Source organism: Python bivittatus, unplaced genomic scaffold (assembly GCF_059951505.1).
Source record: "Python bivittatus isolate LINGU-HERP-01145 unplaced genomic scaffold, Pbiv_v1 ctg000000_np1212, whole genome shotgun sequence".
Classification (NCBI taxonomy): domain Eukaryota; kingdom Metazoa; phylum Chordata; class Lepidosauria; order Squamata; family Pythonidae; genus Python; species Python bivittatus.
This window is the reverse complement of record NW_028277028.1, coordinates 6,175,044-6,191,978: the sequence shown is the minus strand read 5'-3', so window position 1 is coordinate 6,191,978 and position 16,935 is coordinate 6,175,044. Positions and strand designations below refer to the sequence as shown.

The 16,935-nt window shown below is 37.2% G+C and overlaps 1 protein-coding gene across 2 annotated transcripts in view; it reads left to right on the top strand.

The window, feature by feature from the left end:
* Window positions 1-16,935, top strand: part of TANC2 (tetratricopeptide repeat, ankyrin repeat and coiled-coil containing 2) — a 352,683-nt gene that overhangs the window by 263,615 nt on the left and 72,133 nt on the right. For both annotated transcript variants that reach the window (XM_088141581.1, XM_088141538.1), the window contains exons 10-14: window positions 1,521-1,802; window positions 3,117-3,250; window positions 6,235-6,466; window positions 6,570-6,736; window positions 14,526-15,133. In XM_088141581.1, coding sequence (XP_087997707.1) covers window positions 1,521-1,802; window positions 3,117-3,250; window positions 6,235-6,466; window positions 6,570-6,736; window positions 14,526-15,133 — 1,423 coding nt within the window. The remainder of the gene's footprint in view (window positions 1-1,520; window positions 1,803-3,116; window positions 3,251-6,234; window positions 6,467-6,569; window positions 6,737-14,525; window positions 15,134-16,935) is intronic.

Sequence of the window (16,935 nt, the reverse complement as noted above, 5' to 3'; positions counted from 1 at the left end):
ACTGCAAGTGGCAGGACTGATTTCACAGAGAATCCTGTCCATTTCCTCAGTACCTCAAACTCATCCCAGATAACCCTGAAATATGAAGACTTGGTCACTTCTATAGGACTTGCCCAATTCAGTAAATGAAGCAGCCCCCCTGGATCGGTAAACAGGGAGTGGCTGCTCAGGTACAATTCTATCTAAGGCTTCTATTCCAGGAGCCGATCAAGGTCTCAGCATAACTGCCCACCATAGTCTCAGGAAAAACCATTGAAAATAGATGGAAATAATTTACAAATAGATATGTGATAAGGGGACCTATCTTATATCCATCTTTGGTGAGATGCTTTTTGAAAGATCAAGTATTTAAAATCATTGTACAGATATTTTTATGGGATTTATCTTTACTGTCAGCCCATTCCCTGAATGTCTGCTCTTTCTTTTCCTTTCCCCTTTAAGAGTATAATGGAAATATAATCTGTCCATAATGTGGGAAAGTATACTGGAATGAAAAGGAATGAGTGAGTTGATCTGTACATGGCTTCTAACTGCACATAGAGTGGCTTGCAAGACCTTATTTAATTTCATCACTTGACCATTCAGTGTCTTCAGTGTGCCAGTGCATTTCTTCTTAATGCATTTTCAATTACTAATGGTGAGTCTGGGAGGATAAAACAATATTCTTCCCAGCTTCAGTTATAAACATGAGTCAAGTTACAAGCTGGTATTATTTAGAACATTGACCATTTATATTTAGTTAAATGATAAATGAGAATCTTTCATTTGGTATTAGTAAACAATGTTGTGGATTGTCAAATAATGAAATGAATGATAAGTTCACTTCTACCAATGCAAAGAAGGACCATGCCTTACATTTTCTATCAATTAAAAGAAGATTGGAATTGTGCCCACAATTAATTCCTGCTGTTTTTAAGAAATGTATTGGATGATTCAATAAACTGAAACTCATATAAGAACAATTGCATATTAAACACTAAAATAAGTAAAAAGCTGCTGAAAGAACAAATTCATTTATGTGCAAGCTTTTAGTATTGGAGTATTCCTGTGTTATAAATTAAGTATCATCATTTAGTAGTTAGCATAATAATTTCCAATATTATAGAGATTTTCTCTAATTATTGGAAGATGAAACACTACAGCCAATATATTGAATTTACAAAATTATGTCAGAGCAATTTCCACATCCCCATTTTTAATCTTTGATTGAAAAAAAAGATGAAATAAGAAACTAGAGGGACCACAACAATATTTTTAAAATATATTATTTTTAGCCTTTTTTCGTTTCCTGGTTTTTCTACATCTAAATAGAACAGCAGTACAAGTTAATAAAACCTACATTAGGAATTGATTGATTGTGTGCCATCAAGTCAGTGTCAGCTTTCAGTGACCACATAGGATCTCTAGGATGATCATTAGGAACAGGCATTTGAAAAATATATTAATGTCTGAGAGTATATTAATGTACATCTGTAGCTAGTAACCTGTTATGGAATGCTGAATTCTTTATTCCTTTGCAGTTCGTTTTGCACCTTACAGACCTCCTGACATCTCTTTGAAACCACTGCTTTTCGAGGTACCTAGCATCACCACAGAGTCCATATTTGTTGGCCGGGATTGGGTGTTCCAGGAGATTGATGTACAGTTGCAGAGTACTGATGCCAATGTGAACAGAGGTGTGGTGATAGTTGGAAATATTGGCTTTGGCAAGACAGCAATCATCTCTAGACTGGTTGCACTGAGCTGCCACGGCACACGCATGAGGCAGATTGCTTCAGACAGCCCCCATGCATCCCCAAAACGTAAGTGAAGAGAAATATAAATTGCATATTATATGAAAAAATTGTGTTCTTGTACAAAAAAATTGGGACAATAATACTTGAATATGGTGTGCGAAAAATTCCTCTGTACTAGAACTATTCATTTTCCAGTTCTATACTATATGAACTTCAAATTCAAAGGTGCTTCTTCCTAGTGAATATTTCAACCCAGATTCAAATAAGTTTGCATGCAGCAGTCTGTTTATGGCTATGTATGGTTGTAAAGAAGGCATCCTTTTAATTGAAACAGGTAGGTGCCAAACCTAATCCACTGAGGATAGATACAGGGAATTCATAGTAGCTGCTCACAAGTGCAGAGTTGTCCTTTTTTGAAATCTCTTTTCCAAAGGAGTTCTCCTTTGGAAAGTTCAAGCCTTAAGAATCTTCTTAAGTTACATGAAATAGCCAAGAGTGTAAGTCAATTTGGTTTGTTTAATCTACAATTTTATAAAATGGTTTGTGTCAGGTCTAGCCCAAAGAACTCCAAGAGACGATGCAAATTCAGTTCCACTGTGTTTATTAGCTACAATCTCTAGACAGAAATCTCCCCAGACTGAAACCTAGCTCCCAAGCCAGCCAGCCACAACACCGTGAATTCCTCAGGGAGGTGCCAGCCTCATCCTCTTGAACTTCCCATGCTCCTCCGGTGAACTAAGAACACGCTTATCTCCCTGAGCCTTCATAATTCCATTCCATCACAGTTTGGTAATGTTTACAGAACATTATGGGCAACATTAACTTTCAGATAATAATGATTTGGGGAGAAGTGTTATTTCAGTTATAGCAGGCTGTGTCAGCATTGTAGCATTGTCTTGATTTTATATAATACCATTTTGACTTGCATCCTCCGCCTCCTCTGTTTCTACATTTGACTCTTGCTTTTGGCTTGTATCAGGAGAATTGGTTCTTTCTTTGTATTGCTTTAAATAGAATTTTATTTTGAAATGCAGTTTAGAAAGCTTCTTTAATACATTAATATGTTTTGCTTTTCTCTTGCTGTCTAAGATAAAAGTAGTATTTAAAAAAAAAATTCAGTTATTAAGTACTATGTTACTTTTAAGAGACTAGACCTTTTTCTGTGGAATATGAGCCATGGAAGAGGAATCCAGAGCAAACTCTCCTTTCACAATTCACATGATTCCTTGTGGTAATTCATGTTTCTGTATATATGTTGAATAACTTTAGGATTTTCTCCCCTACCACCCTTCACTGAATTTAGCCACAGGCATGCCATTCAAAACTGTATCCTTAAGAGACAGATTAACTCTCATCTATTCCTATTCATCTGCATTGCAGATGTTGATGCAAATCGAGAGCTTCCCCTCACCCAACAATCCTCTGCTCACTCCTCCATTGCCAGTGGGAGTTGTCCTGGAACTCCAGAAATGCGTAGACGCCAAGAAGAAGCTATGCGAAGACTTGCTGCTCAGGTATTTCATTTAACTCTGCTCAAGGTTATTTCATTTAAATGTTTTCTTTTCATTCTGTATTCAAGAACCAAAATCTGAATATGTCTGCATGGCACCAAATGTGATTAAAGAAGTTGCTAATATACCTTAAGCAATTATATAGAGCCGAAGGATGCCAGACCAGGTCTTTGAAAGCACATATATTAATATACACATAGATAGCCACCAGGAATAATCTTCTCACACACATGGACACAGACACAACTTCTTCATATTTACACAACTTTCCTTCTGTTACATTCCTCACATAAATGCACATGCACTCACATACAGTACATACACACAAATTCTTCTCCCCTCTACCTAAAGGCATAGCTCATCATATATATATATGTCACAATCCTCCTAACTGCTCAAAATTATTCTATTTTCGTCACCAATAGCAGGAGAAATTGAGCCATTATAAAGTTTTTTTGCTGGGAAGACTTGTATTCCCCACTCAGCAGAAGAGGGCAACATTGTCCCCATCATTTAGTCATTTTCATCACTTTGCCCTCTCTGCCTTTCTTCCATCAAATAAGCTTCAGAGGTGCTGTCTTGCTCAGTTGTTTCATACCAGACACATCCAATTAAAATCAGAGTTCATTTCTCTGGACTACTAAAGAACTGAACCACTGCTTTGGGGTACAGAACCAATAGTGTAGACTATAGAAGTAAAGTCTAGCACTTTTAAATCTGTATTCATTCTGTGTGTAGAAGGTGGGTAGAGTGCACTTTGAGTGGTTGAAGGCAGCCATCAGTGTACAAATACACACCTGCCTAGTGCTGCATGCACCTTACTGCTCCAAGTCATTCACTTTAACAATGGATCCATTGGAAAGAGAATTGGAGCCACCTTGATTCAAAGAGAAGCTTCAAAAAGAATACAGACCCTGCAGCACTGAATTGACTGCAAGAAGCCCAACCCAAGAAGTTCATCCATTGCAGCTTATCACTGCAAGAATATGACTGAACTATAGAATATATTCAGTGAAAGATGTACCATAACAGACATGTTATCCAGAGACCCATTTGAAGACCAGAACTGAAGGAAACCAAATTGAGCTGAAGATTCAACAGGAATTGATCGTTTTTCCCCTCACTATTATTGCATAATAAGCTGTTGTTAACAGTGGTTTGAGATAGTTTAGCTCAGATGTAAAATAGATTATATCTAACACAATGCAAGTCGCATCATTGCTTTTTTCTCCCAGCTTTTCATTTAGGGAGGTGTAGTGAAGGGGAATAGTTTCAGAGGGTCAGATATGGAAGAGTTAATCAATCAACCAATCTAGATAATAGGAGAGTCCACCAAAGCCTGGAAAAAACCATTTCCAAGCAACCGATCAGGAGCAGAAAGGTTTTCCTTCTCTCAAATGAACTTTTAATAAGGGAGGGGGAAAGCTCTGTTTTGCCTTTTATTCTTCCATCATGGGAGGAAGGAATCACTCCTGGCTGGCTTCTGCCAGGTGAGGACCAACCAACTCAACCCTGGAATAAAGAATTAGTCATTTGAGGAAAATGCAAAACTAAATGCAATTAGGATTCTGTTTTTAACTTTCTATTAGTGATTATTCTGAGCTGTTCTTTGTATGCCCTTACTACTGTTTTATTCTACTTGTGTGTGTGCAGGTGCCGTGCTGCTGGCAGGGACCCAATTTTCAATTTTCTTTCCCCAATGACCCTTTAATGTTAAACTGGTTCCTAACTGTTATATACATATACATAATAGCTGCCTGTAACTTCTCATTATATTAGTACTTTCATTTTGCCAGGGAAATTGCCTAACATATCTTGTAGCTCTGACATTAGAGAAAAGAAGGAGAAAGAAATGGGAGAAAAAAACCAGAAGGATCATCTGCTTTCTCCCTTCAGAGTAAAGCATGGAAAGAAAATTTGTTCCTGAGTGAAATATGGTGGTGATTGCCTACAAACATACACCTATACCCACCAGGTTTATGGGAGGTTGTAACTGTAGGGATTTAGGGAAAGGGCTTGTGGATTCCAATTTCAGGGGGCAGAGGAGCCAACCTAACACAAGCGTGTTCCCCATTACCAAGCCATTTCTACATTAGATGACAGGAATGTTATTTATGGAAGGGAAATATATTAAATTTATGCAGCTACAGCAAACCATAATTCATAGATTGTTCTAAAAATAAAATAGATACTGTTTTTAATAATTGAAGGCTGATAGAAAAAAGGCATAGAACAACAGTGCACAGAACAAAACAAATGGTTAATTTAATTTAATTTAATTTTAAAAAGAGTCCCATTTTTTTTCTTTTATAAAAATTTGGTGACAACCTTTTGAAGTACTCTTTAGGGATAAATGCGTACCTGTGTTTTAGGGGTAGAGGCAAAGATGGCCCCCAAGGAATTTAATGTCCCCTGAAATGTTTGCCTATTTTATTCATTCATTTTTTAGAAAACTAAAACACTCTGTTTAAACAGTATAATAACTAAACAGTATTAAGCAGTATAATGTTATTATACGGTTTACCAAGTACCATTTCTAACAAACGTGTTAGACTGTTGGTGTTTGTGTTGTGACAGTTGACAGATATTACATTTATTTATTTATTTATTTATTTATTTATTCATTCATTCATTCATTCATTCATTCATTCATTCATTCAATTTCAAGGCCTGACTCCACAGCAACTCTGGGTGGCTTACAATTTAAAAAATTAAGAGAAACAACATATATAGAAGAAAAAGAATACAGCTGACTGGAAGACAGAACCAAAAACTGAAAAACCAAAGAGGCTCAGCCACTATCCTAACCTAGAGTTTGTGAGAACCATTAGGTCTTTAGTATTTTTTTTTACACAGTTCCTCTGCCTCTTAGATTCCAGATATTTGGCAGACATCTCTCTTCTTATTGAACTGAATGAAACAAAACAAATGTTGTTTTCATTTAATATGTATGTGCTGAGAAGCTGATGTTTGCTTCCATTTTCTAGGTTGTTGCATATCACTATTGTCAAGCTGATAATGCCTACACCTGTCTGGTGCCAGAATTTGTACACAACGTAGCAGCCTTGCTCTGCCGTTCCCCCCAGTTTGTTGCCTACAGAGAGCAACTGTTGCGTGAACCACATCTGCAAAGCATGCTCAGCTTGCGATCCTGTGTCCAAGATCCTCTTGCTTCTTTCCGGAGAGGAGTCCTAGAACCCTTGGAAAACCTTCATAAAGGTAGGAATTTAATTACATAATAATATATGATTGCATAATTGCTTACAGCATATGATTAATTATTTTGCATATATTTCTCCTACCTCTCTCTCACAAACTCTAGAACGGAAGATCCCAAATGAAGATTTCATCATATTGATTGATGGCTTAAATGAAGCTGAATTTCACAAACCAGATTATGGGGATACAATTGTATCATTCCTCAGCAAAATGATTGGAAAATTTCCATCCTGGCTGAAGCTAATTGTAACAGTTAGAACAAGTCTACAGGTAGATATAAGCTATACCATATATGATCATTATTGTGATGAGCATCTATTTGTGGAAGGGGAGAATTTATGCTAAATTCCGTGGTAAGTATGTGCCTGGGTCAGGAGGAATGTAAGACATAGAAATGACTACTAACATTGTGATTCTGACCATAAAAGAGAAACTGTGTAATTTTGTCCATTGATATCTTACAAAAAGTCAGAAGATAGACATCTGCTGCCATTGTCTGAAACCAAAGGTAGATCTAATGTGATCATTTATGGATTTATATGAGATTCAAACCAGAAATGTGACCTTTCAGTGAAAAATGACTATTACAGTTCATGGGTAGGGACTGCTTTCCATTGAAATTCCATTGGGTGCATGTAGTAGGATTTGTAACCTTTACTCCTTGTGTTTCATTGTAAACTGCTCTTGAAATTACACTGTTTGTCAAAAGAACCATTTGGTGCAGTGTAAATGTTTTCAGGGGTATTTTTAAGACAAAATCCTTTCTTGGACATGTTGTTAGTCTTCTCATTCAATCCCAAAGATCGTGAAAAAAAATCTATTATATTTATTTGTTAGATTTATATACCACCTTTTCTTCAGAAGGTGAAAGTGGTATACATGGCATCTCCCTCTCACTTTTTTTCCACAAGAAGAATCTTGTGAGATAGATTGGGTTATGAGAGAGACTATCTCATAGTTGCACTTCAAGTTCTATGGACTTGAACCTGGGTTTCCCTAGTCCTGGTCCAACACTTTAACCTCTACCCTGCTCTGGCTCTCAACTATTGTCATTAACTGACAAGGGCTGGCTTAAAGTTATTATACTTTGGAGCCCAGTACTAAATGTATAGATGATATTGTCCTATTTCAGACTGAGCTCATAAACACTTGCTCAATTTACAAATGGTTTATTGGTTTATTTAAGTTGAGTGGCTTAGAGTTCAGTCCAAAGGGCTCAGAGACGCAAATAGTCTACAACAGTGCAAGAGTCTAACACCAAAGACATTAGTCAGTCAGTCAAAGGGCTGAGAGTCAAGAAGCAAAGCAGGAACACAGATCCAAGATGGGTGAGTTATTCCCAGTGAAGGGTCAGCTGTTGATGGCTTCTCTTACATAAGCTAGATACAGTTACGGCTCAGTTATGGGAATTGACACCTTTGCTTCTCAAGTTGCTGAGCAGAACATATCTTCTTGGCTTTCTGAAGCTTCCAAGGCATCCTTGAACTTTTCATCACCTGACTCTTTCCATACCCGCTCCTACTGATTTTCTGTTGAATCAGCCCCAGGTGATGATATCTGACAATTCCTGAGGCTGACAACTTGATGGAACAGGCCTCTCAATCTCTGGTTCTGACTCTGAGGAATCTGAGTCCATAACAAAATCCCCCCGGCCTTCTGCAGGTAATGGCAGTGAAACTGCTGGATGAAGTGCAGTGCATGGATCTGATTTGCATCTTCCCAGAAGTGATCTTCTGGACCATTACCCATCCAGCCAATCAAGTAATGGAGATCTCTGACAGTGGCAGTTCAGAATACAGTCCACTTCATATTCCAGTTCCCTCCGCACCAGAACTGGAAATCTTGGAGATGCAGACTGATGGTGATGGCTTGGAGGAGATATTGGAACCAGTAAAAATCAATGGAACACAAGATAGATCTTGAGGATTGTCAGAAGCTTTAAAAGAAAAGCCATGGGGTTGATGATGGATTCACTAAGGGAAAACCCCCAAAAAGCAATAGTCAGTGAAGCGTCTGTACACTTCCTTGGCTTGTGTGAGTTGGGTTTGAAAGACTGAGCATTGGCTCTTAGTTTCTTTAGGAAGCAGTGTGTTGTGGAGACTGACAATGTCATGTCATGGATGGAAAGAACTGGGATAGTATCCAAAGTCTGCATCAAAGTGGTGTTTGAGACTAGGTGACACTTGTTGGAAGGGGGGCACTATTTCTTCAAGATGAGGAAAGACCACCACAAACTGAAGCATCTGCAGACAGCAAGGAAGCTGAATCAGTGGCCAATTCACTGTTCTCCTTTTACTTTGACTTCAAGATTACATACATTCCCAGTAGCTACAAGTTTGCTGATGCCTTGTCTCACAAGCTAGAGTATGAACGAAGGGAGAGTCCCCTCATCATGTGTGTTTGATACCCCCCCAGAGAGGTTCACCACAATCTGTTGACCTGCTGAAACAAATCAGGCAGCAGTTTGGGAATGAGCACTATGCCCAAGCACATTTCCTGGACTTCGGGAATGAATTTATAATATGTTTATTATAATTTGCAAATCCCAAGAACCCTTGCATATCTTTCTTATTTCTTGGCAGAGCCAACTCTTTGGACCTTGTTGGATTCCATGGCAATACGAGCTGTGGATACTGAGTATCCTAGACATTCTATCTCTGTTAAGTCAAAAGGACATTTCTCGAGCTTGACAAAAAGATGATATTCACAAATGTTTTGTAGAATGACTCTCACATGTCCTTCATGAACTTGGTGCCTCTCTGCACAAATCAATTTGTCACCTGAGTATACTATGGAGGATGTTATTCATAAAGTGTTGGAAGATGGTGGGCATATTACAAGTATTCATAGTGTCCATATTTGATCTGAAATGCCATCTTAAATTCATCACCTCCACAAATTCACACTAAATTAGAGACTCCTCAGAGATCCAGTTTTGTATGGATTACTGCATTGCATAGGCACTCCAGCTAGTCCAAAATTAGTGGCAGAGGATAACGGTTGCAGATGCTGATTCAATTTAAAGCCCAGTAGTTATTACATAAGAGTAGTTCCCCGTACTTCTTTTTAACAAATAAACAGGAACTGCAGCAGGAGAGATTGAAGGCCTTATAAATCCCTGTTTCAGATTTTTATTGAGGAAACCACAGGGTGCCTCAGTTTCTGGTTCATATCGGGAATGTAGTAACCCTGCTAGGATATGGGCACCAAGGACCAAATCTATGGCATACTCATACAGTCTGTGTGGGGGCACATTGTCTGCTTCTGCTTGCCCCAAAACATGCTCAAATTCCACATATTTATCTGGCAATGTCATGGGTTCCTCCACTCAACTAGATTTGTTGAATTGTTCCCAACAAAGGGCTGGCTGCTGGTGGCTGCTCTTAAATAGACCAGATGCAAGTGTGGCTCAGTTACAGGCATTGGCAGCTTTGCTTCTCAAGGAACTGAGCAATACTAGATGCTCTGCCAGGATCTAGTCCTCATTACCTGAGTTGTAAATGCACATATGCCACTGATTGAGTGATTATGGAGCAGGATATAAAATTCCTCTGGAGTTATATAGCTATTTTAAAAAGCCTTCTGGATGAGCTCCATTTTAAATTCCTTTTGGAAGATAGGGTTAGGCAAGTCAAACTTCTGGGAAGGGCTGTTCCACAGCACAAGAGATAAGACAGAAAAATATCTCCTCTTGGCCTCAGTCTGCCTGATTTCACAGTGGTGGGGAATTTTATTATGATGTTCATATCAGACAGGTCAATTGTAATTGAATGAGACAGTCCTTGAAGATACTTTGGAACCAAGTTACATAGAATTTTATAAATTAAAACTAGCAGTTTATATGGTACCTGAAACCCTATTGGTACACAGGGCCTGCAGCACAAATGTAATATGTTCATAGCATCTTGTGCCAGTTAGCATACGAGCTATTGCATTTTGTACCAACTGCAATTTCCAAGTGGTTTTTAAAGGCAGACCATATAGAGCACCTTGCGGTCAGTCAGTGATGACAGCATGAATGACTGTTGTGAGATCCTCTTGTTCTGGGTAGGGCTATAACTGGTGCTCCAGCCAAGCCTCAATAAAGGTCCTTCTGCCCATGGCCTTCTCCTGTCCATCTAGCAGTAACTATGAGTCGAGGAGGACACCCCTCCCCCCTAGTCACTGACCTGCTCTTCTGGGCATGCCAAACCCTCAAGAAACAGTATCAGAGCCAGCAGAGTATCTTGATGGACAAACAACTCTGTCTTGCCTGGATTCAATTTCAGCCTCTTTCTTCCCGTACAGAATTCACTCGTCTCCAGATAACAGGATAAGACTTCAACTGCCTAGTCTTGATGTCTAAACACACAAGAGAACTCCTTGAGGGGATGATTCTTTCCCTTAAGGGTACAAGGAAGTTTTGAAAAGACAGAGGTATCCACATGCCTTTAAACACCAGGCTTTCTTGGTTCCCCCATCTCGTAAGTGTATCCCTCTTTGCACTGAATCCTAGTTGGTACAGGACGACACTCACCCTTGCAACTCTCTGTGTCAACATGGATGAGGGGAAAATTGTCAACTGTGCATTGGACAGTAAGTTACTGTGTGCATACATTTATGTACCTCACTTAGAATTTAGAGATTTAGGAGCTAAATCCTAAAGATTGACATCAACACCTAATATTTCATATTTTAAAATTGCAAATTTGAAAGATAGATCTTGATTCTTTTTTTATTCATCCACATACCTCTGTCTTTTTCATGGCTGTCAACTTGAAACTTCAGGTATAATAACCTTACACATGTATATTTAGAAAAAAAGTAGTTAAGGCACCAAGCTAGAAACCAGGAGATTGTGAGTTCTAGTCCCGCCTTAGGCATGAAAAACCGGCTGGGTGACTTTGGGCCAGTCACTCCCTCTCAGCCCACAACATCCGGTTCAGGCGACAAGCCAGTCAGTAAATTCCTGTCACAACCAATGGATCAACATAGGGTTGATTAAAAAAAAAAAATGGACCGTGCATCTACAGGAAAAACACTAGGAACGTATATTCAGAAGAAAGAGTTGTTGAGATGAATGGATCACACTTCCAGTCAAATATGTACATGATGCTTAGAAAGTCTTATGTGCATAAGTACTGTAAATATGCATAGATTTACAACTGAACTCCTTCCTTTGTAGCCTTCTGGTGGCTAGGTAGCCCTTTACTTCACAACCCTTCCCAATTTTCTTAAAATGACCCCCCAGCACTCAGTAAACTGGATAACAATGCACTGCCCTTTCACCCGCAAAACTAGGTATAACAATCATCCATTTCATAAGGCAAGCATAACTCCCAAGAGCTAATTAGAAAAAGGATGAAAAAGCATATTGATCCCAAAAAATGTATTATCCTGACATTCTGGATTTCTTAGGATTTTTAAAGGACAGTAATAATTGTTCTAGAAAGATAAACCAAAAATAAGGTTTAAAGAGAGAAATTCTCTTTTGCAGAAAGATAGTACTCTGCACTTAGCTTTAATACCAGGAGTAGTAATTAAAAGTGAGGAAAACATTTGGAATCTGAAACATTTTAAACTCAAAACTGTTGTTTCAAGTTCAAGACTACTTGTATTGACATTGCCAGAATATCCTGACCATTCTGGAAGTGTTTTGAGCTCAAAACAGTCATGTTTCAGAACAAAGGTTTTGAGCTTGACTGTTTCAAGCTTGTTACACTGGAATAGAGCTTCAGGTATATTTCCAAAAGACTTGTGATAGGTCTTTGCAACTGAAAACATTTTTAAACATTTTGCAGACCATTATTAGAAAGTTTTTTATTCCCTGGGTATACCCCCCGCCCCAAATATGCCTGCAGTGTTGCAAAATTAATACTTTTCACAATTTGTAGATGATCCTCTCCTTGCGATAGCTTTCAATACATGTAGAAACACTAAATTCTCATAAGAATGTTTGAGATTTGGCAATCTCTAGAAATTTGGGGCATTATTTTTTATTTTAATTCCAATTTAATGTTCGGAAGTGACATTTTGTGAGGTGATGGACACTTGTTGCCCAGACGTGCCACGTTGTTGATCCCTTTTCTAAAGCTACCACTGCAGTCTGAAACTGACAGTTACATCCAACACTTTATTAATATTAATAAAACACATTGACAGAATTCACTTAAAGTTTTTTTTAAAAGGCCCACCAAATAAAAATGTGTTGCATAACTTAAAACAATTTGTAGCACTATCTCTAATTCTCAAACACTGTGGAATTCAAACATGTGATTTTATACCGTAACTACAGTTTTGGCATCTTTTCTTCTGGCCAAGATCCTGGAAAAACAAATGAGAATTTAATGGAATTCTCCAGATTAGAGATGGTAAGATCTAGGAAAAAAGTGGGTCTTGTCTGCCCACCCCTCATTTTTTGTTTATTCACATTCTGGGAAATTGGGAAAAATAAAACAATTTTGGATTACAAACTTTTTTAGAAAGATGAACACAATGTTTAAAATAATATGTATTACAATCCTGTATTCCCTCAAAATGATCTCTTGAAACCATGCAACAGAAAAATATTTCTCCACAAGGTGGCTTCAGTTCCTCAGGTGAAGACAATCAGGACTTGTAAAAATAAGATGTATTTCTGCCTTCAAGAAGAGAAACTTAATGTGTCTTTTTTACTTGTGCTGTCCCTGGTAGTTGTTTAGAGCATAGTGGATCTGTTCCTGTTCTCTTGCTAGTTTGACTAGGTCTCAAAAGACTGACTGCAGTAGAAAGGATAGAAATCCATTCCTGAAGAGAATGGCTTAGGAATTGTCCTTGAGAGCCAGTTTGGTGTAGTGGTTAAGGCAGCAGGTTTGAAACTGGGAGACCATGAGTTCAAATCCTGATTTAGGCATGAGATCAGCTGGGTGACTTTGGGCCAGTCACTCTCTCTCAGCCCTAGGAAGAAAGCAAAGGCGAACCACTTCTGAAAATCTTGCTGCGGGGCTTTGTTCAGTTAGCGGACAGGATTCAAGACTGATTCAAAGGCACAAAAAAACTAAACAAACAAAATCTGATTGCCCTACGTGCTCTGGAAGACACAGAAAAAAGTCCACAGATTTTCAAGTTGAAGGAGCTCCCTTCTCAGGACCTGTAAGATGTCCTTTGAGATTGACTAAAACAATACCAAGGAACTGAAAGGACATATATTTCTTTACTAAATGGTATGAATTCTTAACTCACTATATTGATCTATATTGCTACATTAGTATATTTTCTTCACTATATAAATTATAATTGAATTCTTATTAATCCAGTGATGACAAAATCACTCATTTAATGACCCTGAAATATCATAGCATCTTTAAATCTATAAAAGAAAGAGTGCTTTAGAAAAGTATTTTAAATTTTACTGAACTTTCTGGATTTGGTGGGGGGGAGAGAGAGTTGGGGGAAGGTTCCTAGCTGCAAAACGTTCAGAAATTTTGCATCTCTACTCTTGACTATTATCTTTCCATTCCAAATCAGGCCTTTAACCATTCTTGTCATATATAGAACTCCACCAAATGTATGAATCTGTGTTTAGTTTAAAGCACATTTATCCTGTCATTCATTCTTATCAGTTAATTCTGAGCCAGCACAAGGGCAATATCCTTCATCTGGAAAGTGCACTGGCAATGAATATGTAGCAAATGTTCACATTATCATCACTTACCTTTGGTTATACTTTCAAATAGATTTTAGAACTTTTAAAATGTTATTTTAACATATCCATGGGCATTTAATAAGCCTTTAGGAATTAAAATTGTACTTTTTCCTCTTCCCTCTCACCCCTTGTTCTGTTTCATATCGTTTAGATTGTAAGCCTAACAGCAGGGACTGTACACTATTTTCAATACAAATACATAATAAAAATATTTTAAGTAAAGAAAAGCAGTGGTGCTGTTTGATTTGGTCCAAGCGTAAGAAACCCAGTACATATGGCTTGTAATGCTACTTGGAGGTAAAAGATTGCTAGTATTTATACAGTGAGATAGTGTATGTAAGCCTTTTTCAAGTCCTCTGGTATTCATTCTTTTTTTTCTCTTTCTCTCTTCTTTAGGAAATAATAAAGTTATTGCCCTTCCATAGGATATTCCTGGACAGACTGGAAGAAAATGAAGCTATAGATCAAGATCTCCAAGCCTATATACTACACCGAATACACAGCAGCTCAGAGATACAAAATAACATCTCTCTTAATGGCAAAATGGACAATACAACCTTTGGCAAACTCAGTTCTCATCTCAAAACCCTGAGTCAAGGATCCTACCTATACCTTAAGCTCACATTTGATCTTATTGAGAAGGGCTATTTGGTGTTAAAAAGCTCCAGTTATAAGGTAGTGCCTGTCTCCCTTTCAGAAGTATATCTACTGCAGTGCAATATGAAGTTCCCAACACAGTCTTCCTTTGACCGGGTAATGCCTCTTTTGAATGTGGCAGTGGCATCTCTACATCCTTTGACAGATGAGCATATTTTTCAGGCTATCAATGCTGGGAGCATTGAGGGTAGCTTAGAATGGGAGGACTTTCAGCAAAGAATGGAAAATCTTTCTATGTTTCTTATCAAACGCAGAGATATGACCCGGATGTTTGTCCATCCTTCGTTTCGAGAGTGGTTGATTTGGAGAGAAGAAGGAGAAAAGATCAAGTTCCTCTGTGATCCTAGGTAAGTATTTAATGTAATTCTGCAATCAGAGAAAGCACTTTAAAAAAAACGAATGCAATTCTGAGTTGCAATTTATAAAAGTACACTCATTGAAAGCTAACATTATTTTCTATAGATGTGTCAAATCATATCAACTTTGTAAAGGGAAATTTGTCTTCCTCATTTTTTATTTATCATGACACAGTATTAGATCCCAAACAGTTTTGAGTCTTTTACTGGACCACTTGGGCCAATACGGCAAGATTTCCTCTGTGAAGAGTAATTTTGAAGGACAAACTTGATTCCCTCATAAAGTGTAGGTCTATTTGAAAAAGAAGAGATCAGTCACTGAAAGAGTTGCTTGACTTTATGTATGGAGTCAGTTTCTTGGGCTGTGAAGAGGTGAAAGATGGGCTGTGACAACATCTGCTTGCTTCTGGTGAGACTTGAAGGGACTTTTCTTTGGGCTTTTGGAGAAAGACATCAAAGCCAAACTAGATCAATCAGTTTGTTTTAATGTGAATCTGCTCAATCAAATATAAAGATGGTATTTTTAAGAAAACTGCAATTTTAAATAAGGAAATATAGAGAAAACAATATACAAAAATAGTAATAGCCAACAAATTGATTAATTATGAAATTGAAATATCATAAATATAGATGATAAAGTAAATGCCAAATGATAGTGTTGAAAATCTGGTAAAGAAACCTCCATTATCAATAGATAGTCTCAACTTTACCAGTGAAATCCTTGGTGGCCTGTCTTGCCATATAAGTTTCTATAGGAGATTATCAATCTGAATGAAATAGCTATTTGGAATTAATATTGGGGTATCTCTTAAAATACACATAATTTGAGGAGTAATATTCATTTTAATAATATTAGTCTTACCCCACCAGCTTAATGGAATTTTAGTCCATCTGTTAACATCTATAGAAATCTTACAACATTTGACATATTCATTTCTACATATATGGAAATATTTTATAATCCTAAATGTTTAATATATTCTGTGCATATGATAAAACTCAATATCTTACATTAATCAATTAATATGTCAGATTCTAAAGGATTTAAATTAGATTTTACCCAATCATATAACCTGAATATTTTCCAAATTATTGAACCATCCATATCGTTAGGCAGTGATGTGGAATAATTATTCAGAATTACTAGGATTTCATCAGCATATAAAAATAATTTGCCATTGTAATTCCAATGGTATAAACAGGATTGCCTAACAATGATTGCCAATTATTCAAGTATTAAACTAAATAGCAATGTAGAAAGTGGACAACCTTGATGGGTGCCCTGCTGTAACTAAACTGGTCCAGAAATTAAATGATAAATAATTTCTTCTTATTCTTGCAAATTAAAAATTACAATCCATTTAATAAAAGAAAACAGAAAATAATACCTTACTTTAGGAAATCAATCTGAACCATTTCAAAAACATTTTCAACTTCCAAAGTTATTAATATAGCAGAATCCAATCTATCTTGAGCTATATCTCAAATATCTATTACTAAACATGAATTATCTGATGCTCAAAAATATCAAAAATATTCTGTTTTTTATCAATCCACACTGAGATGGGTGAATTATACATTTTAAGTATCTCTGCAATCACCGAACCAACAAAGTGGTAATATCTTAGTATCTACATTAATTAATGAAATGGGTCTATAACTTGCACAAGATTTAGGATGTTTGCCTGATTTTAAAATTAATATTACAGTATATAAACCTAATAATAAATAAAGACAAGTTGTCAGATTTAAATGATTCATTACAAATCTCCAACAATATTGGAGCCAATAAA